This window comes from Thamnophis sirtalis, unplaced genomic scaffold, assembly GCF_051295495.1.
Source record: "Thamnophis sirtalis isolate CommonGarterSnake01/CBP01778 unplaced genomic scaffold, rThaSir2_p1.2 scaffold_9, whole genome shotgun sequence".
Taxonomy (NCBI): Eukaryota; Metazoa; Chordata; class Lepidosauria; order Squamata; family Natricidae; genus Thamnophis; species Thamnophis sirtalis.
The window spans coordinates 38,908,642-38,936,094 of NW_028261389.1; the positions used below are offsets into that span (position 1 = coordinate 38,908,642).

General features: G+C 36.9%; 2 protein-coding genes across 6 annotated transcripts in view; one reads left to right on the plus strand and one right to left on the minus strand.

The window, feature by feature from the left end:
* TMTC3 (transmembrane O-mannosyltransferase targeting cadherins 3) overlaps positions 1-20,867 on the minus strand; it is a 39,267-nt gene extending 18,400 nt beyond the window's left edge. Inside the window, exons 1-6 of one of the 2 annotated variants that reach the window (XM_087723366.1) lie at positions 20,694-20,867; positions 5,407-5,528; positions 3,349-3,562; positions 2,335-2,553; positions 1,176-1,275; positions 446-561 (exon numbers count right to left, since the gene is read on the minus strand). In XM_087723366.1, coding sequence (XP_087579492.1) covers positions 446-561; positions 1,176-1,275; positions 2,335-2,553; positions 3,349-3,537 — 624 coding nt within the window. In that variant the 5' untranslated portion in view covers positions 3,538-3,562; positions 5,407-5,528; positions 20,694-20,867. Of the gene's footprint in view, positions 1-445; positions 562-1,175; positions 1,276-2,334; positions 2,554-3,348; positions 3,563-5,406; positions 5,534-20,693 lie in introns of both variants that reach the window. The other variant, XM_087723365.1, reaches the window with a different exon arrangement.
* Positions 20,868-21,301: 434 nt separating this feature from the next.
* The window catches only part of CEP290 (centrosomal protein 290), a 75,885-nt gene continuing 69,733 nt past the window's right edge, over positions 21,302-27,453 (plus strand). For 2 of the 4 annotated variants that reach the window (XM_087723367.1, XM_087723368.1), the window contains exons 1-3: positions 21,302-21,541; positions 26,480-26,600; positions 26,687-26,764. In XM_087723367.1, the coding sequence (XP_087579493.1) occupies positions 26,499-26,600; positions 26,687-26,764 (180 nt within the window). In that variant the 5' untranslated portion in view covers positions 21,302-21,541; positions 26,480-26,498. The remainder of the gene's footprint in view (positions 21,542-26,479; positions 26,601-26,686; positions 26,765-27,453) is intronic. The other 2 variants (XM_087723369.1, XM_087723370.1) reach the window with 2 other exon arrangements.

The following is a 27,453-nucleotide window of genomic DNA, read 5'->3' on the forward strand; positions in this document are numbered from 1 at the left end:
CATTTGGTATTTTTAGCTTTGGACAACACCTATTGCACGTGAGATGTCATTGGTATCTTGCATTTGCATGGGCCTTGGAACTCAAGTGAGATATGATCTAGTTCAGTGTTTCAAATGTGGCAACTTTAAGCTGTGTAGACTTCAACTCCCAGAATTCCCCACTCAGCATGTGACTCGGAACTCTGGGAGTTGAAGTCCACACATCTTGAAGATGACAAGTTTGAAAACATTGATCTAGTCAGTCTGGAATTCATTTGAGTGTCCTCCTTTAGCACAAAGAGATCCCAAATAATCTTTATGGTACTTTCAGTCCTATTCTGCAATAAAACTTGTGGGGACTAAATTATTCATCTAGATATATTCATTAAATCTAATACATGCTCCTGTGAATAGAAGTGACATATTTTAATTTCAGATCTGAAATTGAATCAGATAAATTCCTTACCCCTTGAGCAATAAATACTTCATAGACACAACATATCCCCACCACCGTTACTCCTTGTTCCTTACATAATGTAGCAACAGCCACTAAAAAAACTGTTGCTGCAATAGGAGTCCACACTGCAATGTAAGATACAAAAACAGTTAGTCTTCGTGAATTTGGGAAAAGTAACATTGCATTTCAAATGTCAGCCTGGAAATATTTCCTTACGCTCTGAACACTGAATGTACATTGTCTTGCCAGATGGTTTTATTGAAAGTGACATTTTATAGCTATTTAAGAATAGAAGTACCATCTTATACCATTTGTAGATGCCATGCCAACGCATAGTCCTCCAATCTGGTGTTATCCAGAGGCCATGCCACAACTTCCAAAATCATAGGGCCTTTGCTCTTGTTTCCTTAAATTAGGATTGGGTGACCTTATATAGATGTGGACTTTTCTTAAAAATATTTTTTGTGGTGAGACACATGGTGGCAGAATTGCAGCAAAGAATGATTGATTCAAGTGCTAAGAGTATGATTGGGATGTATCTCTCTCTGGCACCTCATATGCTTTCATTTTAAAATATACTTCACTTTTAGCCATAGAACAGGAGAAAATGAAATGATTTGTTACACAGTGATTTGAAATCACACAAACCACTGCAGATTCCTTATCTGGGCTTTAAATAACTACATTGAAGGTATTGGGGGTGGGGGATGAATTATTGACCACTCATTGTTTGCTTTACCTATAGTGTTTTCAGGCCCTCTGGATCTGGTATAGGACAGAAAAGCAGCTAGAAAAAAAATTGAGGAGAGAAGTTCTGCTCTGCCCACCACACCAGTTACCTAAATAAAAGATACAGCAATATAAATCATTTAAGCAAAATGAGATAAAATATTAAAGTAAGGGACAAAAAAAATCTTATATATTTATATTCAAGTTCTGATTTTCCATTGTGGAAGTATGCAAGGATAGAACTAGACTGCCATCATGTGGATAAACAAGGAAATGCCCTTATTCTAAATTAATATTATAAGTAAACTGAAGATGCTCTGAGCTCAAGCCCAACTGCTATAACACATCCATGGACTTTTCCTGAGGATAGGACAGTATATATAGTATATGTAGTCTAGCCCTTGCCTTTTTCAAGGGTGCTTTTCAAACTCCCAGCCTACATCCCCAGATCAATCATTGCTGACTTGCTCGGCTATAACTTGCAGAACATAGGAAGAAAGCAAGTTGCCACATCAGAGATGTTTTATTTTTACTCGGGAATGAATTTTGGAGAAAAATGTGCATTATCCCAAACAAATATGACCTAGAATAAACTTTCCTTACTTTTTTGGTTGCGTGTTATAAATGGACGGGAGGGAAAGAAAAAATAGAGTAAGAAGTGACTGACTCATTCAGAGACCAAGAATGAAGGAACATGTTGATTGCTCTGTGAATATGTGCTTAGAAAAAGCTCTTTGGATTCAAAAGACATGATGTAATCTGAGTACTGTGTATGTACATAAACAGTCATTTTGCCAAGCAGAAGCACTGCCAAACACATGACTTTGGAACATTCTTGACACAATTGCACAGAGCCTTCAAGAGGACAAGCTGCCTCACAGCTTTAACAAGGGAGCACATTCACGGAGCACAATCACTGCTTATGCCAGTTCACTTCCTAAAGTTAATGCACTTCAAATGCATTAACACAATCATGCGGTAGCTGGAAAGGTGATGTAAGTAAATGATAGGTTTAAATGTAGATGCATTTGAGAATAGCCCCCTTATTTTAATATCCCACCCCCAATTTTCCTAAATTGTTTTCTCACTATCATCACCCTGCATTGTTTCCCTACGCTGTTTAAGAACTCCCCACAGTTCGAACTAGCAAAAATTTTAAATTTACTTACTGCTTCAGTATGTATAGGATGCACTGCAAATAGTAAAGATGCAACCAAACTGCTTTTATTGTCTAAGAAAAGCTTACAGACTTTGAGGAAGATGATACAAACAATTGCATGGAAGATGATGTTCAGGAAGTGGTAAGAAATAGCATTTAATTCACTGAAAAGATAGTTCAAACGAAATGTGAAGACAGTGAAGGGTCGATATGACTTATGACTTCTCTCCTAAAAAGACAAAACAAAGAAGTAAACAATATCACATAGAAAGGAATAAAAGAAAGGAGTAAAAGCTATTGCTAAAATGGAAAATTCTAAAAAAAAGTTTTAGAAGCCTAAACAAATAGTATGTGTGTCTTTCCCCTTAAAGATCATGCTAAACAAACAGCCAGATAGCCAAACTAGGCAAATCTGTTCAAATCAATCTCTTCCTCTCATCATATATACACTGCACAAATTCAGTCCTTTGTGCATTGCTAAGAATGCAAGATTACATTATATTTTCTCTTCAAACATTCAAAATAACACAAGTAGGAGTTTTGGAAAATTGCCAATGTCCCTCTGAGCCTTGGGGGCATTCATGACAATTTTGTTTGCTTTGTTTGCTCAAAAACATATCAAATCTTCTCCCTTAGGTTCTCTGTATATGACAGTCTATTTGCTCATTCCAATTTTTTTACAATGAGAGTTTATAAGAGGAGTATGAATTTCAGATAATCCAGTTTGAATATTGATTTTTCCTAGAGTCTTTATTTATTTATTTATTTATTTATTTATTTATTTATTTATTTGTTTAATTTGTATGCCGCCCACTCTCAAAGAGACTCTTTAATATCTTGATGATCAAGATTTCTATCCTGGTTATCATATATGTTATAAATTAAAAATGAATGGAAAATAAAATATCAGTATTTGGTAAAATATCATTGAAGGCTGCAGTGACATTTTTGAAGTGCAAGGTAGGTCTTGCACATTGGTTCAATGCTTTATAAAAATGCTTTAAGTGTCCTGTAGAGGTATTACCTCAGACATGGGTGTTCCCCAGAAGTCATTCAAAAAAAGATTCTTAATTGGAGTTGAAGGATGCAAATCTTTATTGTCCAAAATGGCGGAAACATCATCAAAAACAAAGCCACAAAATAGACTGTTCCAGTAGCAAGCAGCCACTACTCCACATATTAGTGCAAATTCCTTTGAGCTAACATAAGCCATCTTCTCCGGAACTCATACAAACTATCTGTAAAACAAATTTCAGCTTGTTTTAAACATCTGCTTTCATCAACATAAATATACACAGTGAAGATCAACTGAAAGCTAAAAGATTGCTGCTTATCTCCATAAGTAAACAACACTTTTCACAAAAAATGGACCCATTTTAGCATAAAGGCTGCAGCTTTATATCCTAGCAATACTGCTTTGCTGGTTTCACTCATTTGCTTCCACATAGACTTCAAACAGTGATAACATCTGGTATTTTGCTAATTACGGTTTTGAAAAAAAAACCAGTTCAAAAAGATGGACTGCTTCATAAATGCTTAGAAGAGAATCATCTATTCCAACAATACTTTCAGTAATGCTTTGGGGTGGGTGGGGAGTGCGGTGAGAGGAAAGCTACTACCTTATACGCTGAGCTTCACTTCTAAAGAGATATTCGTGGGTTTGTACTGTTAGTCTCAGGAATTGTAATATCCCAATTCCTTTTCTTTCAATGACAAGAAAAGCTAGTTTTGAATTAAAAAGAAATAGCATGTCATCCTTAGGGACCAAATCACAGATTCCAAACTGTGTTACCTTTCTTTTAAATGAGATATGTTTCCTTCAAATATTATTTTCTGCTTTAAGAGTTAATCTTCTTAAAATTAACTGTCTCCTTACCAGGCTGCTGGCCATAGGCATGCATTAAAAACTGATCAGGAATTTAAGCCATGTTCTCTAGTTTAACATAGCACACAAATACATACAACATATTTCCTACATATTGGAATAAATAGCAAGGAGGAAAAGAGTAACAGGTGATTATAGATAAATTAAAATCATATATATTACTTATTGATCAAAAAGTAACATATAATTTGCAATGAAAATGTATCTCCTTTAAAATACATTTTATTTTGAACGATACTGTATTAATCTACCAATATAATGATAACACTTTAGCTTCTTAGATTGCTATAAGTCTTTCAGTACTTTTCAACTAAGTACCATGCCATACGTTATTTTATAAAGTTTACAGGTCCTATTAAACAGATTAAAAACTTTAAATTGTCTTATTAAAACATAAGATTGTTTACTATGGATGGATCTTTTCAGACCATATAAATCTTAACCTGCTAGCAAGTGCTGATATCTTGCTATCCACTGAATTGTAGCAACTATTGATGTAATATTGCATTGTAATATTATTGAATATTACAATATTGAATATGTAATAATATTGAATTGTAGCAACTGTTGATGAAATATTGATGTAATATTTCTGGATGTAATATTGCAATCAAAATCCATAGACTCTTCAGTTAATCAGCAATTGCTGAAAATATATGGGCACTTGGAACTAGTGGTACTGAATAAAATAAAATAGCTCCTCGTGAAAAAGAAATTGGTAGGCAAATATATCCTGCCAGAGAATTCCTTACTTAAAAGTGGAAAATTATCACATTAGTCTGGATATGGTTCTTATGACAGAGCCTTAGCTAGGAGGTAATGACTTATGTAAAATTATATAAATTCAGTCTCTGAAGAAAGGTGAGAATTATGGTCTCTTAAATTTATTACCAGATTATTCTATCTTGCAATAACAGAATATCAAAATGTACATAGAGAGAAAAGGGCATTTTCTTTTACTGAATGAAATCAACCACCATTATAAAAATAGTTTTCAAAGGAATTGTACAAACATTTGATTTCATCAATAATCTTGAATTGACATATTCAATCTGCTCACCAAGATTTTTATGCCCAGATTAAAATAACAATGCACAATGCAAAAAAAAAATTAGTCATGCATTTTATCTTACAATGAAGCAATGATTAAAGAATTTGGGATGAGTGTCCAAAAATCAACATTTTTAGAACATTTACCTTATCAATCAAGCAGAAAATGTTTTTTCATTTATGCAAATTGTTCAAGAGAAGCCATTTCTAAAATCTTTTTTCCAATCTGTATTACTTACTACTATCAGTAAGTGACCTGTTACATGGATCTTTACTAGGACAAAGGGAAAGAAAAATAAGACAGTCTTAGAAAACATATTTAGGTCAATTTCATTTAAGCCACCTTAGTTATCTTAAACTGTTGAAATTGCAGAATAGACACACTCTTAAACTGGGCAAAATATTGCATGACAATATTAAGATTATCCAAAAATATAAACTGAGAAAACACTTGTAATTAAGCCAGTTCTAATATTAATATAGTATCATTTAATGACTTCAATTGATTCTGGCAAAATGGTCACAGAGCAGCACCGTTACCAAGTAAACCATGTGACATTGTGTATAGAGATAAGATACGTAGAGATGCTGAGAAGGCCCCTGGTTGCTACAATTTCATTCAGATAAAGTTCTCCCACACAGTATCCTATGCCTGACCCCCCTCCCCTTTCCCATTTTTTTGCCTCGCACAGCACAGACTTCTCTTCTCGTGTTTTCTTCCCAGCTTAGCCCTTCCTAACCATAAGTTAACAAGCTCAACTGTGACCTTAATTAGTTGATTAGAACCCTCCTTCTGGATGGCTCCCTGAAACTGATTAGACCTTAAGCCAATTGCTAACTGGAAGAGACTGGTCCAGTTCAAATATAAGAGTATCAGATTTTCATTAGAAGTTCAGTATGAAGCAATCTTGGACATATGCTAAGAATTGCTTCCTTATCTACAAAGCTTATTGTTAAGTCTAGGAGATGATTTTCTGCCTAACTCTGCATAAAGTGATGGCATAATCTTCCTTGCAATTTCCTGCTACTTTGATAGGGAAAACTGGAGATAGCAGTATTGTATTTCACCATGAAAAAAAAATCTCACATGCACACCCAAATATCACATTTATCACCATCAACTAATACTTTACTACCTCGGTTCCTCATATTCCTCTCCTTTGCTGCACCCATTGTTTAAAAATGACAAAATAATGACATGATTTCGAAGAGTGTTGCTTATAAAGAAAGAATGCTTAGTGAAAGGGTTGTGGTTCATGACAGAGTATAAGCTTTGTATGCGAAAGTCTCTCAAACTTTTCAGTGTCTGCTTTTTCCAAGTAGTAGATGATGTGGAAAAACTCTCTTGGAGCCATAAGAACATTGCCAGGTATAGTAGACAATAATGGATTAGCAGAAGTCATGTACCTTTATAACCAGTGAACTATCAGATATATTCTAAGTGATTCAGTGATGACCAGCTGAAAAAAGTTAGCATATAATATGAACAAATCTAAATGTCTTTTCTAAAGGGTCCAAATCGCCTTACATAACACAAAAACACAAAAAATAAAGTTAAAAATACAGTTGCTTTCATTTTGAGTGGGAAAAGTAAGAATTTTGTAAGAGTCAACAGAAGTAACTTGGTTCAATTTACACATATACTTTGACTTAAAACAATGAGCTTTTCTTGGTGCACACTTTTTCCTCAAATAATTATGTAAGACTCTTCACTATTATCTTTGCATAGTTAGTCACTGAAAGTAACTCTGCAGGTGAATAAGGGATCTCTGGGCAATGGAAAGGCAAAATGTAGGCAGATATACCTGGAAGGTATCTCTGTCTGTCTATCCTTACCTTCTACCTTTCCAGGTGTGTGTGTGTGTGTGTGTGTGTGTGTGTGTGTGTGTGTGTGTAAATACTAGAAGTTAATAAATTACTAAAGTGTCAAAAATTTCAAGGAAAACAGAAAAAAATTCCTCAGCTCAATTTCTTTTCTTTATTTAATTGTTCAAGAAAGAAGCAGAAAAGATCCATTTTCCATTATGCATGCAGAAGAACTTTTTTTCTGTCAAGAAACAAAGCAGTTTTTAGAATTCAGAAAATACAAAATGAAATCATGCATTATTATTGCAGAGTAACATGAATATTCAAAAGTCAAAATCTAATGTTTATTAAATGGGACAGGATACAAGCCCTATAACAAATACAACCCTCTTCTATTTTTATATAGTTTTTTATTCATTTATAAGATGACATACAAAGAGAATACAAAAGTAAATATTAGGGAAATTAGGGAAGGAAAAAGGGAAGTGGATAGTGGGGGGAAACAAGGGAAAAAGAAAAAAAAGGCATTGACTTCCGACTCCTTTGGTGCAGTAAAATATGGCATTAACATCTACCCTAAACTTTTTTTATTTTTTCATAGTAATATAAACTAGCCATTTTTATAACAACAAATCTATCTAATCAGTAAAACCCAAAATCAAAGCTTCATTTTTTCCCATCTCAAGGACAAAGTCCACAAGTGGTTTCCAAGTAGAAATAAAGGTATTTTAAAACCCTCTTCTAAATCAGGGGGTTCAAACTCAATTTCATTGAGGGCCGCATCAGGGCTGTGGTTGACTCCAAGGGCCGGGTGTGATTAGCTGACTGGGCAGGTGTGGCCGACTGGGTGGATGTGGCCAGCTCGACGCCAGTCCCGAAATTGCTGGCATGTTTCCTCTTTGCATTGGACAGGGATGAAGCCACACTGGTCTGATCTTTCCTCTTTGCACTGAGTAGACCAGGACGGCCCCACAGGCTGGATCCAACCACATTGTAGTCCGGATCCGGCAGAAGGGCCTTGAGTTTGACACCCCTAATCTAAATCATCTTCCTTACAGCGAGTGTAGGGTAATATGATTATTGTTACCCTATTTTATATATTTTTCAAAAGGTTTTATCTTTCCTCCTGCCAACAAATCTTATCAATACAGTAACATGGAAGAATACACATTAATTTCATCCCATGTAATGGGACTATGTTGTGGCCCAGCAGGAGCCGTTGGAGCTGCCACCAGACTCCGACAGCGAGGGGCTCTGGAGGATGTGTAGGACCCTGGACAGGATTCCGACTCCGAGCAGGGCACAGAGAGGCTGGTTAGCCACCAGGAGGTGCCTGAGCCTTGGACCAGTGGGGAGGAGATAAGGGAGAGTGATCCGGATGCCAACAGTGAGTTGTTCCTGGATGCCCGGCACCGAAGAGCTAATAGGCGTCAGGAACAGTTGCGCAGTTACAGGAGGTAATTGCACTCAGCTGGTGGTCATTAGGCTCCTCTCCAGACTATAAAAGGACGGATTGTGCACATGCCCTTTTTGCAGAAGTCAACGCATTAACTAATGTTTGATGAACAGTATTGTGAGCTTGGCAGGCTGGATTGCTGCCAGGGCTTGTCTGTGCTGGATTGCTGCCCCGGCTTATCTGTGTCGGTTTGCTGCCAAGGACCTGTCTGTCTGTAAATAAATTCCGTAAAGTATCTTTGGCTTGGAGTGTTTTGGTGTGGGACGAGGGGGGTCAGAACAGGACTGTAATACTCCATTTGGGTACATAGGGCTATCACACTGCAAATATCTAGATATTCATAATATGACATCAAAGAGAAAGGGAAAACACTAGTGCTCAACTGAATTTCCCATTCCCGGGTAGTCAGAGCTCAGGAATTGAATAGGCTAGTCAACTTCTCACTGCTTCATAATGAACCAGAAAGACAACCATATATACAGTACAAGATTAAATAAACATACTTATATTTTTTCTGTATATTACTATAACTTGTTTGATTGCCTGAATATTAAACTATCCATGAATTCCCTCCCAAAAATAACATTTATGTATAAATGTTCTAACTTATCTGAATTAATCATGTTTTTTTTTCTTTAGATTAATTCTGAAATACACAAGTAGAGACAGTCCAGTCCAGCTCAGATGGCTGTTGTGGTGGGGGAAACAGGAGGAAGATGGTGTCTTTCCTGCGAGCAGCAGAAACTGCACTTGGTTTGCAGGGACTGAGGTTTACTTTCCCTTTCTGCCTTTACCTGCCTCCTAGCCGAGGAATGCTGCTTCTTCTGCTGCCTCCCCCTCAAAAAAATCTTCACTGTCTCTGGCATGCCTTCCGTCCTTCCCTGCCTCTCTTTCTCATTCCCATATCGTTCCTTCCTCCGCACTCAGGAAGCGACAAGGGGAAGGGAAGAGATTGGCAGTGTTGCTGATAGTTGTGGTTACTGCGGCTGTGGCTTTCCCAAATGGGGAGGCACTGCGCCAGTGAAAGGGAAGCCACGTGGGCTGCAAGACCGGGCTGGTGAGCAGGCCATGGAGGCACTGGTAGTGTGTGTGTGTTGCTGATCTATAACTGAATGGTGGCCCTCTGTCCAGGAACATAGTAAGCCTTAGATCTGTGGGGCTGCCCTGGAGTCAGCTAGGAATCAGCCTGCCATCTCAACCCTGGTCCCTGGATGTGCACATAGGATGCAGTGAGCGTCCAGGCAGCAGGGCGGTTCTCCACTGGCTCCAGGTGATCCCGTGGATCTAAGGCTGTCCATGTTCCTAGCCAGATGGCTGCCATCCAGTAATAGATCAGTGCCAGCCCGGCTTGGGCCAGGGCTGAGGCACCGGGGGCTGGTCCTTCGCTGTCTGCCCTGGAAGCTCCATGGGCCGGATCTAGCCACATCACGGGCTACGTCTAGCCCACAGGCCACAGGTTTGCATCCCTATTCTACATGATCCTGTCCATTTTTCAGGCATTCCTGGTCTGAATCTCTCTACAGAAATATAACTTTAATTTATGAAATGAGTGACATATAAATTTAATAATAAAATAATAAAATTTGTGATGAGAAGAAAAGGGGTCAGGAAGATCTGTTTTTATAAGCCCAGTTGCAAACTAAATATTCAGTGGCAGAGATCTTAAATTGCAGCTTAACTGGTATATTAAGCCAACCATGCCTTTCTGTTTCTCTTAAGTAATCCAATATTTCTGAATGCTCAAATAGGATATTAGACCTAAGTGGGCATATGGTACCATCACCTAGCAGATAGTGTCACTAAAATCCAGATGAGAATACTGTAATTGCTGGCAGATACACAAGGGATGAATGAAGATTGACTCCAAATTTATAAATCACCCATAGATCATAGCACTGACAAAACAGAAACCCTAATGTGCTTTTCAGTTTCATTTTTTTTCCCTTTACAATTATGAGAAAAAATTGTGCTGTCATTGAAACTAAACCTGCAGTGAGTACTGGTCAGTGTGCTTTAGGCAATGCATTGTGATTGAATTTTTGACAGCTAATTAAAATTTACTGCATAATGCAGAGTTATGACAATGACTGTTAATGTGAGTACTGTGCATAGCTGGGCCCCCAAAAGTGTAAAGATGGTGAACTATGAAGAGCTGATATGCGTGATCAAGAACAAATGGGCAACCTGTAACAGCAACACACAGGTTTTATATGAGCAATGTTGATGAGCTGATTTGCGGACAATCAATAGATCATGGGAAGAAAAATTTCTGTCAAGTTTGGCATTTCACAGAATATGTGTTGCTTCATATTAGAAAGTTTACAAACTTTTATAAGTTTTACACAAGTGCTAGATGGGTTCCTTGTATGCTGATGACAAAGATGAACACTTCCAGAAATGAAATTTGTCAAGAATTGCGTTCAAACTACAAGAATGAAAGTGAGGAATGTTTACAACACATTGTGACAGCCAACAAAACATGGGCACTTTGTTATGACACAGACATGAAGCATCAGTCCATGGAATACTGTCATAATGAGTAAAGTATGCAGTTCTTTGTGATGATTATTCCACCATTGCCAGAAGTATGTAGCAAATGGGGCTATGCAAAAAAGTGAATCAAGTAATGAAAGAGCTCAGGAAAATAGTAATTTTAAAATATCCCCAATTTAAATTAAAGTTATGGAAGGACACATTGCTTCCAATTAAATTTTTATATTTTTTAAAAATAGTGCTCTTACAATATGACTCTTTTGGTGAGACCCAAAAGAATGATCTTTCTGAAAGCAAACTGGAAGGTAATAATCTTCTAAAGTAGTATCTCATTATCCTCTGTCCTCTCCCTGATGCTTATCATACTAGTTTTAACTCTATTTTTCTGGGTAGCTGTACAGATTTCTGAGTAAAACATTGGCCAACTATCATCTATATTATTATTTTTAGAATTTCTATGGGCCAAGAATAATTTGGTCAGGAGAGGAGGAGCCAATATTGCGACGATACGGACGTGCGGTCTCGATGCTCCGAGACAGCAGCCGATACTTTTGCCGCTGGGTGGTCTAATCCAACCTAAACCGTCCTGCAGAGACAGGGAACAGGAAGAATATGCCTTGCTGATCTCAGGGACATCGCAAAGTCCCTGATCGATGCAAGAGAAGTTCTTCAAGCCGGCGACAAAAAATCTAGCCAAGGCTGACGAAGTCGGGGCAGCCCCAAAATGGAAGGATACAGAAAGAGAAAGTATTTCCAGCTGGTGAGGAATTTTTACCGTTTTAAAAAGAGACTGCCTATAAAATACTTAAAATTAATTTAAATTGGAGAACAGAAGAAATAAGCAGCGTAATTAAATTTGGAATAGTTTTGGACAGTGGGTTATCTTACTTTTTAAATGCTATCTTCATGGATGAATTTATGCAAGCCTTTTAAAATGAATGGATTAAGTTTTCTTCTATTTTTTTTCTTTTATTATTCTCTGTAACCTATGGACTAAAATTCTCCTCTTTCATTACTGTGAGTGTTCTCCTAACTCATTCAAGAATCAGACTTTTTAAAAACTTGAAATACAAAAAAGATACAAGAAGAAACAAAGAAGAAACAAAGAAAATTGCAACAATAACACTGATACTTGGAGGCTGGAAGGTTCTTCTCACTGATTATTCTGGCTTGGCACTCCAAGGTCTCACTGCTTGTTTATAGAGATTGATAAGAAGAAAAACATACAGGTGTCCCTTTGAAGTATATCTTTAACCAGAGAAAAGTGAAAATAAAACGTTATTGTGAATCTATGTTTAATCTTATTAACCTTCCAAACTAGAGCAGCTGTGTTTGTTAGCTGGAGATAATGGCACAATTTCAACAGCAGAAAGAAACTTTAAGTCTGCAAAAGATATTCTCAGAAATACAGAAATTATCAAATACATATGAGAGGATAGAGAAGAAGCTGGAAGACTTAAGAGCATCTAACAGCAAAATATGAGGAAGAAGTTGAGGATGTTTATCAAGTGGAAAAAGTGATGGTTAAAACCCTAAAAATTGAAGAGGAAAATGAATATAAAGAAATTAAATTTGGTGATATTTATGGTGATTGGTTTTTCTCTGAAAATGGAAAGAGTGGAATACTGAAAGAGGAACTAAATGGAGGGGAAATCTATCCCAGATGGCAAGATACAGAAGAAGAAAAAACAAAAGAATTTATGGATTTAAAGAGAAATTTTATTAGCAACATCATTGATAACACTACTGACAATCAAAGATAAGCTGATTAAGGAAACAGAAGAAGGGCATCAAAATTACATGAGAGATTTTATAAGCAAGGAGTTGCTAAGAGAAGTCTATACAAAGCTGATCAAGAAGATAATTAGAAGATTGGCACCACAAATGGCAAAAGATATGAGACTGTTTTGCTACTGGAAAGATACAGGTTGATATATAGAAGAGTATAACTTAAAACTAGTTAAACTTAGTGGAATTTAGTGACAATAGATATAGTTAAATAAATAATTGATAATGTAACTAATGTATACAATGTGTAGTGTCATGATGAGTAATAATTGGATATGAATATTGAATGGTACCCATGAAAGGAAGATTAGAAATCCCTTTGGATTATATATAAAGGTTAATAAAAAAGAACTAAGTTCGCATTAAGAGTAAGGGGGCTGCGTGAGGAGAAACAGGAGAACCTGAAACAGATCCTATCGGAAGCTTTTGATCGCCTGATGGGAAGACCAGGGACCAACCAAGACTGGCAAATTGACAAAGCTTACCGCGTTAACTCCTGGCTGGCAAAGCAGAAGCAGCTTCCTCGAGACATCGTTATATATTTTACTACAAGAGAGCTTAGAAATATGGTACTGCAAGCATCTTATAACACTAAGCTTCAAATTGGCAGTCAAGACCTGGCTGTTTTGAAAGAGATACCACCTCAAATGTTAAGAGCCAGGAGAGACTACGCTTTTTTGGTCGAAGAACTCAGAAATCGTCAGATACAGTATAGATGGGATGCGCCATTTGGCATCATATTTACATTTGATAAGCAAAGGTACCGCCTCAACTCTGTATGGAAAGCCCGAGATTTTTATTATAATATATTGAAGGCCGGACACCCTGCACCATCTGGACCTAGAGAAAGACCACAAGAAGGACAGGATAGACAGCAAACTACACAACCACCAGACAAGATGGAGCATCTCTCTTCTCTAGAAGTGCAAGGTGCTATGGAACCAAGACCTAGCCGCATGACTACTAGACGTATGGAGAAACAAGCTAAAAAGCAACAGCATCAACAATCATCGGCCATCGATCAAGGAACTACAATAACAAATCTGGAAGCAGTGGGAGGAGCTAGACCTAAGGTTAAACAGGCCATGCAGGAAGCTCTAAAAATGCTTCAACCAACCAAAAATGACAACTAAGATTTTAACATGGAATGTCAACGGACTGAATTCTCCACAGAAGAGGAAGAAAATATTTCATTATCTCAAACAGTTTAAGAACGATGTAATTTGTTTGCAAGAAACTCATATCAAGTCAACTGATCAAAAATATTTGATCAATTCAAAACTTGGTCAACATTTTGCAGCTTCTGCTATGGAAAAGAAGAATGGTATAGTTGTATACTTAAGAAAAGATATGAAAGCTGAATTAATAGAAGCAGACCCCTTCGGAAGATATATTGCTTTAGACTTAATCTTAGAAGGGAAAAAGACATTACTTTTGGGAATTTATGCTCCCAATCAACAGCAAGATAGATTCTATAGAAATCTTCATGCTAAATTAGTACAGTGGGACTATAGTTCCTGTATACTATTGGGTGACTGGAATGGAGTGATAGACACTAAGAGAGATAAGAAGATTTCCCGCCTAAATACCAAGATGCGAGCAAAGTTACCCAAATCTTTCTTTGACATTATGGATGATTTTGAATTGAGAGATATTTGGCGAGAAAGAAATGCACAGGAATATGACTTCACTTTCTTCTCGGACAGGCATCAATCCCTTTCAAGGATTGATTTTATCCTAACCACTAATGATTTGCTTTCTAGGGTCAAGAAAACAAAGATTGCAGCTAGGGTCCTTTTGGACCATAACCCAGTTTGGATGGAGTTGGGAAGGGTAGTGCAGGCAAGAAGGTCTTGGAGATTGAATGAAAACTTATTTAGATATGAAAAGTATATTAATGATTGTAAAAAATTACTATCTGAATATTTTGTTTTGAATATGAATAAGGGTACATCTATGGAATTTGTATGGGACGCAAGCAAAGCGTATATGAGAGGAGTTTTGATGAATATAAATAAAACACATAGAAATAAGCAAGGGTTAAAACGAACAGAACTGGAAGAGGAAATTAAGAGAAAAGAGCTGGAGTTAACAATGAACCCAGACGATACAAAGGTTAAGGAAGCTATTAACATATTAAAATCTCAATTTGACATGTTGATCTCTGACCAGGTAGCTACTAATTTATTATATGCAAAACACAATACTTTTTGTAATGCAAACAAACCTGGCAGATGGTTAGCTTATCAGATTAGGAAAAAAAGGAAAACTCGAAATATATCTAAACTGATTTACAGAGGGAAGGAGGTGTTTCAACAGGAAGAGATTCAAAAGGCTTTCTGGGAATTTTTTACAGAACTGTATAAAGGGGATAAAATTAATGGTTTAGACATAGACAAATATTTAGACAAAGAAAATACCTTCAGTTAGAGAAGAACACAGGCAAAAATTGAATCAACCAATAACCTCGGGGGAAATCCTGCAGGTAATTAAGCAATTAAAGTCAGGGAAAGCACCAGGTACAGATGGCTTGACAGCGGTTTACTATAAAAACTTACAGTTAGAAATGGTAGAACCTCTTAGAGAATTATTTAATATGATTCAAACGGAAGGCAAAGTCCCTCCATCTTGGAAGACAGCGTTTATATCTTTGATACCCAAAGAAGATCAAGATACTACTCAACCCAAAAATTATAGACCTATTTCATTACTGAATGTAGATTATAAAATTTTTACTAAAATATTAGCAAATAGGTTAATGTTGGTCATTCAACAATTGATACATACGGACCAAACAGGTTTTATACAAGGGAGACAGATGAAAAGTAATGTTAGATTAATTATTAATGCATTAGAATATTTGGGAAAGAACAACCAGATCCCTGCTGCGTTTATATTTTTGGATGCTGAGAAGGCCTTTGATCGAGTTAACTGGCAATTTCTGCTGAAGATACTGCAAAAAATGCAGATAGGAGATAATTTTTTACAGTCAATTAAAGCAATATACCAACAGCAAACAGCACAAATCATAGTCAATGGAAGTTTAACAGACTCTTTTCAAATTGGAAAAGGTACAAGACAGGGCTGTCCTTTGTCCCCATTATTGTTTATTATAACTTTGGAAGTATTGTTGAATGAAATACGGGGCTTGGATGGTTTAAAAGGGATCAAGATTAGGCAGCAAGAATATAGAGTCCGCGCTTTTGCGGATGATTTGGTCATAATATTGGAACAACCGCAGGAATCCAGTATGGTTTTAATGAATACGATTAATCAATATGGTCAAGTGTCGGGTTTTAAAATAAACTTAGGAAAAACCAAAATATTAGCTATAAATATGAACATTAAACAAAAGGAAGAATTAGGAGTGATGCTAGGATGTGAGGTAGTTAAAAAAGTCAAATATCTTGGAGTTAACATTTTAACTTCAAATGGGAAATTATATAAGCATAATTATGAACCACTTTGGCATAGCATACAGACAGAGATGAAAAAATGGGAGAAATTGCACTTATCTTTGCTGGGTAGGATAGCGGCAGTGAAAATGAACATTTTACCAAAATTTTTATTTCTTTTCCAAATGTTACCTATACTTAAAAAAGATGCGAACCTTTTAGAATGGCAGAAGGGTATCAACAAATTTGTGTGGGCAAGAAAGAAGCCGAGGGTAAAGATGAAAATAATGCAAGATGTACGTGAGAGAGGAGGATTGAAACTACCTAATTTAAAACTATATTATGATGCAGTGGCATTATCTGTAATTAGTGATTGGACTCATTTAACCAATGATAGAATATTGAATATTGAGGGACACGATCTGGTATTTGGTTGGCATGCTTACCTGTTATTCAACAAAAAATTGGATAAGAATTTTAAAAGTCATATTTTAAGAAATGCTTTACTGTGGGTTTGGAAGAAATACCAATATAAATTAAATGACAAGATACCCATGTGGGCAATTCCTAGACACGCAATTGAAAATATGAATACAGCACAAAAACAGGACAGAATTACTTACAGACAGCTTCTTACCTTGGAAAGGGGGGTATTACAATTAAAATCTTTAGAGGTATTAAAAGAGGAGAAGGTAGTTCAAACATGGTTCCAGTATGGGCAATTACAGGCTAGGTGGAAAATAGATCAAAAAATTGGTTTTATCCAAGTTGAGGATAATCTGTTTAAACAAATAAGAGATCAAAGCTTAATGCATATAAAGAGGATATATAATGTATTAATACAGATGGATTCGGAAACAGAATTAGTTAAAGATTGTATGATAAAATGGGCTCAAAATATTGAGGAACCAATAATGTTGGATACATGGGAAAGAATCTGGGTAAGAAATGTGAAATTTACACAAGCTCAAAATCTGAGAGAAAATTTTTATAAGATGTTCTATAGATGGCATTTAGATCCTAAAAAGTTGGCTTCTATGTATCCGAATGTACAGCCTAAATGTTGGAGGTGTGGTTCTCTCGATGCTACATATTATCATATATGGTGGACCTGCCAAAAGGTTAAGGCATTTTGGATAAAAATATGGTGGGTCATGCAAAATGTTTTTAAAAGAAGGATAAAGTTTATTCCTCAGTTATTTTTACTAGGTATATGTACTGACTTTACAGTGGTAGAGACCAATTTGATTCTGCACCTGATAACTGCAGCAAGACTGTTGGTGGCGCAATATTGGAAGAAGGAAGACTTGCCTACAATCCAAGAATGGACATTGAAAGTAACAAACTTAGCCGAGATGGCTAAAATATCGGCATATCTCAAAGATCATTCAAATGAGATATATAAACGAGACTGGAAAAAATGGATTGACTATATACAAAATAAATACGGGACTAAGAAATTCCAGTTAGCCTATGCTTAAGATCAGAAATGATTTAAACTGTTAAAAGTCAGTTCAGTAAGAAGAAACTAAGGTCAATCTAGAATGTCATTAATTTCTTTATTTCTTTTTTCTCAATAGATTTTAGACTGTGTTAGTTAAAAATCCATACCGTGTACGGGTTCTGGGAAGTCGGGGGGGGGAAGGAGGAGGGGGGGTGGGGGGGTGGAGGGAGGGAGGGGCACACACACACACAAAAAATTGTACTTCAATGTCTTAATGATTGACAAATGATGACATATTTGTGTTTTTTTTCTTAAAATAAAAATAAAAAATAAAAAAACGCTAAAAAAAAAGAACTAAGTTAGGTACAGTTAAAGTCTTGATTATTAGGGGGGAAATGTTATGATACAGAATATAGTTAAATAAAGGAGGGATAAGGATAACGTTTATAAAGGTATGGATACAACATGAAATTGGATGTAAATTGTAAACTGATTTGGAAAGGAGGATTAGAAAATTTTGTTATTAAATATTATGGATGTTTAGCTAGAATAGGACATAAGGATTCAGTGTTAATGGAGGATTTTAGAAATAGTAAATGAAAGGCCAGTATGTTGTTATGTATTAAATCTTGGTATATTTTATGATGAAGGATGTTTAAACAATTATAGTCAAATGAAAATGGAGGTATGATGATGGTAACATGTATAAATATCTGAGTTAAAATACTTCAGTTAATATGAATTACGTTTGTTGACTGTGGAAGAGATGCACAAAAGTCTTTTTGTAACCAACTGATACACTTTCTACAATATGTAAAGAAGGATGTGTTGTGTTTGTTTTAAAAATTAAAAATAAAATATATAAAAAAAATAATTTGGTCAGATTATGCTGATAAGCTTTTGGACTGCAAACAGCTTTTGGACTTACAAATTCTGTTTAGAGTAAAGAATAAAATCAGACAGGGCAGGGAGTCTGGCAGAATGAAATAAGTTATCCATAAGGACAGTGATGTGCATTCATGCCAGATTACAGTACTTGTTCCAAGAAGATATCCATAATATCTGAGCCACCTTTTCAAATGACATTTCTCCTTTAAAAAATTCTGATAAACTTCAAAACAATCTTTAACGTGGCATGTAAAGCCACCCCCCATCCCCCAATATTCCACTGGGGATATGAAAGCCTTTGGGTATATGTAGAAGAGACCAAAAGTAATTGAACTGTATTCTGAATATTCTACACAGCTATAAAGTACACCTGCCCCCAAGGCAACCAACTCCATAGAACTGGAATTGAGAAATACTGTGTGCTATTTTTGTACTGACTGCTAGGTATTCTAAATTGCATTAATTGCTTCAACATTTACATATGCACACAATTAGCTATGTAACCATCTGCCTGATTGTTAGGAAAAAAATGTACTGATGGAGCAGCTGTAATTTGCTTATTGGCATTTAGGACAGAAAATGAATGGCTGATATATCCAGAATATTTATATAAAGCTGATACTGTTCTATATGAAATCAAGTGTTTGGTTCAATTAATATTGTTGACAATGGCAGCAATACAATTTCATAGGCAACCTATGTCTTATCCTGACTATATAATGAATCATTTTTTGGTTTTCTGCCTTCAAATCAGTGTTGACTCCTGGTGATTGCCTGTACAAGTCCCTACAATTTTCTGGGCAATATTTTTAGAAGAGGTTTACCTTCTTCCTGGAGCTGAGAGAGAATGACTGGTTGAAAGTCACCCAATTGGCTTCATACCTAAAGTGGCATTGGAGACGATAGTGGTTTCTAGCCTGGTACCTTAACCATTACACCAAACTGGCTCTCTACCAAATTCTTCTTTCTGCTGAACTTTATCTCTGATTATTTCCCAGTAGCTCACTGGGCATCAATTAAAAAATTGGTTAGTCATTAATTTCTTTGAGAGTTTCCCCCTCCAATTTCCCAGTTTAGCCTACATTCCTGAATCTCTCACTTAGATATAAATCAGACCTTAACCTCTTTATATAAGAGGTTCTTTGAGTTAAGAGCAAAATCAGCCAGGTGCAATAATTTTCTGAGGTCTTAATAACTACAGCTTTGATATTTTCCAGGCTTATAAAGAAGCAAAGAACTGAATAAATATGAATAGAGAACAATGTTACAAAAATGTTAAACACTGTTTAAAATGTAGCAAGATAGAACAATGAAGTTCAATATATTCAGAATGAAATAAGGAGCCCAATGTAGACAAAATATGGGGAGGGGGAGGAGAAGAAACCCAGTGGCCAGAATAACTTTCATGTAAACATATCAGATTCATGCCAATATGAATACTGTAAATATATATATGCCATTGAAATCTAAATTGTATCCAAGAGTTAAATTTTGCTTATAAACTACCACTTCAGGATACTCAACTACCTGTCATTAAGAAATTAATGCATGTAGAACTATTTCCCCTATTTCCAAATTACCCAGAAGGTGAAATTAAGAACTATGCATCTCACTAGCAAACTTCATACTCTTTTAAATTGGATAAATAATTCTGATTAATATTCAATGACAAATTCACACAATCTTTACAAAATATAAGCGATACACAAAGTTTGCAAAGACAGCATGCTCCAAACCTAACAAGTCATACTTTTGCCAAAGAGGTAAGCTATAAATGAAGCAGACAGGTCCATTTTCAGAAGAGTTTTAATTAACAGTATCCAGCATTGGCCCTTCAAAGTGAACACTAACAGCATTGCATTATACAGTATATGATGTTGGGCCCATATGAATTATGCAGCTTGGTAACAACACTTAAGTAGGATGCATTTATAGATTCTGCCAAGATACCATTACAGTACCTAATTCAAGGCTTTATAAACGTCACGTGTGAAGCCTGCTAGCCTTTTTGGAAATTAATAAGAGGCAAGCGAGGGGACATGTCCACCTTAAAGAGAACCCGAACGCAAAAGATCAAATAAAATCGTCCCTTGGGCTTAAACTTCACATTTGACGGATAAGTTTTCCTCCTCCGCCCTCCCCGTCTTTTTTCTTTTCCCATTACCTTTGCACGGAAAATCGCCACGCGCGTTAAGTTACCCAGCTTCCCAAAAGATCCTGATAAGATTCTGTCCCCGCGTGTTTTCACTTCGCAGGTTCCTCTGCTTGGGAGTGCCGTGGATGAAGCCCTTTCCCCGCCATGACTTACTCGGCAGCAGCTCTCGACTTAACTCGACATAAGACACCCCCCCCACCGCCCCTCCCCACAAATCAGAACGAATGAACCAGCCGGAGACTCCCACCCCGATTACGCATGCGCAGACACTCATCCTCCGTTCCCAGTAGAGCGCTCGCCAAGGCGATTTTCGGCCGCTCCCCCCACCTCCCTCTTCCCAGCATTCCAAGCGGCGGATATCGAAAAGAGATTGTCTCCAGGTCGGTGTTGGGCTGACTGGGGCGTGTAGTTTTTTTTTTTTTCCTACGACGCTTTCCCTAGGAAGGGAAATACTTCGCTCCTTAATGTCGAGCTGTCCGTGCTTTTTTCCTGCCCAATCTGCGCGAGGGTCCCGTCAGCTCCGTTCCGCTCTCTTTGTTGCCGGAAATTCGTTTTTCACCCGCGCTATAGGTAGCGCTTTGACCAACTCGAGGCGTTTGTCAACGGTTCGCCGAGCAAAGCATTTCGGGACTCGGAGTTTTCTCCGCCGAACTGCTCTCTAGGCATTGTAGTCCCGCGGGAGTTTTTGAGCGGGCGCTCGGTGCAAGTCCGGAAGCATATCCGGGCTCTTCTGAATGTGGGCGAGGGTTGTTGAATCGCGTTGCTTAGCAGCGGCCGTCCCCACCTTAAACGACTGCGGAAGTCAGCGAGGGAAGACAAAGGAAAGAGGCTGAAGGTGGGAGGAGAGGCGGTGGAAAGTAAGCGAGCCAGCGAGGGGCGGCGCGGGCACCGGGGAGAGACGGGGACCGGTTCCCGCTTCTAATCGGGGTTAAGGGAAGGAGGACTGAGTGGACGCTGGGATTATGCCTGGCATCCTCCGCTTTCTGACTGAACCTTTGGGATACTAAACCTTTGGGAAACAGTCCTTCGCAGTCGAGATTAGGGTGGTTCTTTATGCGCCTAACCTGCGGTTTAGGTCGTCCACCGGTGAAATAAAGCTTCGCAGGATTACAGACAGGCCTATATCCCCCCCCACCACTCCAGGAGAAGGGGGTGCAGCCGGTACATTGTTCCGGGGTCCATGAAGGGGGAAATGTTGTAATTTTTTTAAAAAGAAAAACAATATTGGATCATTTAAAGCAGTGGTCTCCAACCTTAGCAACTTTAAGACTTGTGGACTTCAACTCCCAGAGTTCCTCCACCAGCAAAGGTGGTTAAGGAACTCTGGGAGTTGAAGTCCACAAGTCTTAAAGTTGCCAAGATTGGAGACCACTGATTTAAAGCATATTTTAAAACTTCACAGGCAGCAGGGATGGCATCTGGATCTTACCATCCCAAATAGACAGTAAACAAAGAAGAATCAAAGAGGGGAGGAAAATTCAGCATATTAGTTGAATGTAATTAAGGTTTGAAGGAAGAGTTTAAAGTCAACGGCACTGTGGAATAGGTAGATCTTTAGGAAGGATGTCAAACAAAAATGGAGAAAAAAAGAGTGCTATTGATGTTTAGGGCAGGGCTTCCCTTCACTGACAAAGCAGGGGGATATATTTAAACATATTTTTAAATATATATTTAATATATTTGCAAGTATGTTTGAATGTAATTAATAAATGCACAGTTATGACATTATTGATTTATGTGTCCATGTGTAGGTGAGGGGACCCATATTAGTCTTGTTCCAGCACTTAATCTCTCAGCAACCCTGACTACAGATACACGAAATGTTCCCTGTGGTCCAAATGCAGGTGGTCCTCCACTTACCACAGTTTATTTAGTGACCATTCAAAGTTACAATGGCACTGGGGAAAATAACATTTTTCACACTTAACAATCTTTGTAGCATCCCCGTGATCGTGTGTGATCAAAATTCAGATGCTTGGTTGGCAAATGGTTCATACTTATTATGACCATTGCTGTGTCCCAAGATCATGTGATTCCCCCTTTGCAACCTTGTAACAAGCAAAACCAATGGGGAAGCCAGATTCATTTAACCATCATGTTAGCAAATTATCAACTTCAGTGATTCACTTAACAACTCTGGCAAGAAAATTAGAAAAATGGTGAAATGGTCACTAATGCACACTGTTTTTGGCATAATCGGTTCTCTCTTTCCTAGCATAGATTATCCTAAAGCAGCAAAAGGTTCCCCCCCCCCCTTTTAATGCCCAGCCAGGTTCTTGGGCGAGAGAGAAGCATTGGATGCACAGCATCTCCAAAAGAAGAATACCAGATCTTGCTAATATGATCTCATGTTTTCCTGCTTGTCGTCTTGCACATGTGTTGGGGTTACATGATTTGATGAAAAAGAAGGGGAAAATTGTGTTTTGAAGAAAGTGGACCATTCACTTAAACATTTCAATTTGTGAAGAAAAGGTGTGATGGAAGCCATATGGAGCAACAGCAAATAAAATAATATGGAAAAATATTATTTTAGCTTCTCCATTGTTTATAAAAATACCTGAAAAGAAACAGGTTTTGAAATTTTGAAACTCATAATCCTATGGAAGTGGAAAATATTGATCCATTTTATTTATTTATTTATTTATTTATTTATTTATTTATTTATTTATTAATTAATTAATTAGACTTATATACTGCTTCATAGGGCTTTCAGCCCTCTCTAAGCGATTTACAAATTTTTTAGCAAATTGAGTCAGCAACTTGCCCCCACAGTCCGGGTCCTCATTTCACCCACCTTGGAAGGACAGAAGGTTGAGTCGACCTTGAGCCGGTGAGATTTGAACCGCTGAACTGCAGATCACAGTCAGCTAAAGTGGCCTGCAGTACTGCACCCTAATCACTGCGCCACCTCGGCTCACGTCTTTGCTGTCATCTCAAATAATGGTCTTAAAACTTTTATAGAAAGGTTTTTTTTTTAAATGTTAGGAAACATCTTTCATTGAATGTGCTAAGGTAGAGACTGGAGGACAGACCTCTTGTTGGAAATGCTTTAAACTAGATCCCTATACTAAATGATAGATTGGATTCAGTAACTGAAATGATCTATGATTGAGCATAAAAGTATGAAATTGCTTTGGTACTTGTTATTCATAATATGAGAACCCAGATGCTGTGATTCAGAGACCAATTTACATTATTAGCATGTTAATTGTGATTTATTCAGTAAACCATTGTTAAAATGATACTTGGCATAATCTATTGGATATTTTACAAAATATGTTTTTTTTAAAAATAAACAGTCTATGCCATGTAGATAGAAAAGAATGAAATTTTAATGTTATATGGCAGAAGATTGTACTATTTAAATTTAGTTTTTTCATTTTTTACATTTTAATTGCCATGAAGGCAACACGGTATGAGTTCTCACATATCAGCATTGTCAAGTGAGATGCCCCTTGGTAGCTAGTTATATCAGCAAGTACAATCAAACTTATACCTCACAGCAGGAAAGAGGATCACAATGTGAATGCTTACAGAGCCTCTGGGATAGGGGTTTGAGATCTTCAGCTTTCCACTCTATGTACTTGGCTACCTGCTACACTAACCATGTTTTAGTTCAGTGTATGAACCCTATCTCCAATCTTTAACTCGGAATGAAGAATTATAAGATAAGGTGAAGAAAAAAAAAGAAAAAAATTCCCTTCAACAAAAACTTGGATCTTACTTCCCAGGATCAAAAAACTGATATTTGAATCCCAGAGAATAGTATTTGAAAAGGCCAAAGTATTTTTTCTTATATAGTATATAGCCGTGATGGCGAACCTATGGCATGCGTGCTGGAAGTGGCACACAGAGTCATCTCTCAGGGCATGCCAGCCATCGCTCGTTGTTCTTCTTGGTTCCAGCGTGTGCATGTGCGCCGGCCAGCTGGTGTTTGTGTGTGCATTCACACTAGAAATGAAATACCTGTTGACCGGCGCTACCGAACCTGCGTACCAGAAAGATACTCTTCTGGTTTCTGGTGTTTCCCCGCCTGCGTGCACACCATTTTCGGCACTCGGTTCCGAAAAGGTTTGCCAACACTGGTATATAGTATTAAAACAATGCTATTGGTTTTATTCCATAAATTATATGGAATTGAAATTTATCTTACACCTTATGTAATCTATGTGAAGTGTAGTGGTCTGTGTAGTGGTTTTCCGTTAAGACACAATATATACCAGGAATAATGAGCTCATACTGACGTATCACTTCTGGGATCTAGGAGGTGTGCATTTTCCATAGTGGTCCTGCTCTCTCTCTTCCCCTTGAGATCTGGCAGACTTCCATCCTCTTAACCTTCTGAAAAACCATTAAAACCTGTTTTTCTTCCAAGTGTTGTGATACCCAGTTGGAGATAAATGAAACAAAAAAGAGCACTACTAGTGTGTTAATTTTAGCCATGGTGAAAAAAAAACAGTAAACCAAAATAAAATACAATTTTTATCAGATATGCTTGAGAAATCTATCAACAGATTCCACACATTGTAAAACTTTGTAGAAAATCAAAGCTGCTTAGTAAGAGGAGTCTATTTATTCACTGATTCACTCATTTATTCAGAGATGCATTCAATTATGGAATGCTTACCGATATGAAGAAAAAATAAATAAAAACAGAAGAAGTGGAGGGAGGAAGTTGAGTGGAATATTCCAACAGAAATTATAGTTCGATGATTTAGAGCTATAGAACATTTCCTGTACCGACGGTTACAATTGTTTGTTGATGAGTGCACTGTTGCCTATACCCCAAAAAGTAGTAGAGCACTTAAGATGTGAACTAAAAAATTGATTTATATTTAAATTTAACATGTTACGTAACACATATTTGTCTCGAAATGACACTAACTTCAAAGCCTTACTGTGCAAGGTTAACAGGTTTAAGCGTGTACAAAACTCTGTGTAAATAATTATATAGTTATAATTTTATGCACAGTTTCTTAGAAATTAAATTGATTTTAATAATATTAGTTTACATAGAAACAAGATTGGCAATCCTAATTATCTGTTTTCATAGGTACAGACATAGAACCAATTTGTGCAATGAAATTGTGCAATGAATTCCAAAATATTAAGGATATTTGTACTGAAATGGTTTTTCAGACATTGTAGTTATCACTTGCATTCCTTTACAATCTGCTCCAAACTTATGGTAATCAAATATTTTATTAATATAAACATTAAAAACAGAATTAAAAAAGGAAATGGTAAAGGAACCCCTTAACATAATATCAAATTTAAGGAGTAGTATGCATACAAAACCTGAAATTGGATTAGTTTCAAATGTAAAAGCTATTTTACAGGTTTTCTTATTGATTTTTACAGTAGCTCCCATATCATCTTATGGAATTCCTAAGTGAGTACATTGAGAAACCTACATGGAAATAAAGAGAAATGTTTTGGGGGCATAAATAAAAAAAGGCTTTTATTCTTAAAACATTTGTTTGACTCCTTGTATCTAGTAACATTTCATTTGAGATCCAGTGTGGTAGTTAAGGGTTTGGATTAGGAAGGGCGAGGTGCGGTTCTATTCCACCCTTGATTAATACAAGCTTAGTGAATGCCTGTGGACCAATAACCACTCAGTCTAAACTTGCCTCGCATAATTTCTGTTAATGGGGAAAGTAAGTCATCCACTGTTCTTAGATATAATAGTTTACTAAATAAAAATACTACAAATGCTATACTAAATATTTCAAGAGGAACACTGGTATTTCTGGTAAATGTAACCTTTTCAATGTGACTACTTTTTTTTCCAGAAGTAAATGAATATTCAGGATGGCACCTATTTTGGAGTGGAAGAAAATTATGAGAGTAGATCCTGATGCTTTGCCTCGTCAGGAGGACCTAGCGGATAGTTTGCTTGAGACTGTGGCCAAGGTATTTTGCATGATGTTTTCAATATGTCTGTAATTAAAGGTATTTTAACGCATATTTTTCAAATATTTATATTTTATATATTTTAGGTTGATGGTAATGCTTTGAAAGATGAGACTTCTTCACATTTAATTCAACTTTTTAAAATTTCTCAATCACTAATGAAGGTCAGTACTGATATATGGTTAAGATTTGTAAAAAGCATCTTTATAAACATTTATTATACTTTAATTATTTATATACAATATAGTCCTAAGTGTATAGCAATCATCAAACCACTATGAATAGAGGGAAAATGCTAACCTCCCCCCAAAATACATCACATGCCACCAAGATATCACAGTAATCCTGTACTAAAGTACACATATTCTGGGCTCAACTCCTATCCTGATCCAGCTTTTGAGGGAAGAGCTAGGTCTTCACGGCCCTCCAGAAAGTTAATAGTGTAGGGGCCTTCCAGACCTCAGGGGAAAGGCTGTTCTATAAGATAGATGGTTGTTGTAGAGAAGGCACACCAGATGATATTGTTTAGTAAAGAGGAATGGAATGCACCCACCTTATCTGATCTGGTGGTATGGACATATCCACAGGGAGAAGTAGTCCTATAGATAATTTGGCTCTGTGCCATTCAGGGCTTTAAATATGATAACTAGTGCTTTGAATTGCACCCAGAAAGAGACTGGCCATCAATATAAACTCATTTCCCAGTAATCTAACACCGACAGTCCTCAGAGTGCCCAGAACTATATGTACCACTGTATCTTGGAGTAATTGAAGCTTACAAGTGGAGGTCAACACTATGTCTGTATTATAATCTCGTCTACATCCAGACTGAAAAGGGTCCTGATGATCTGCT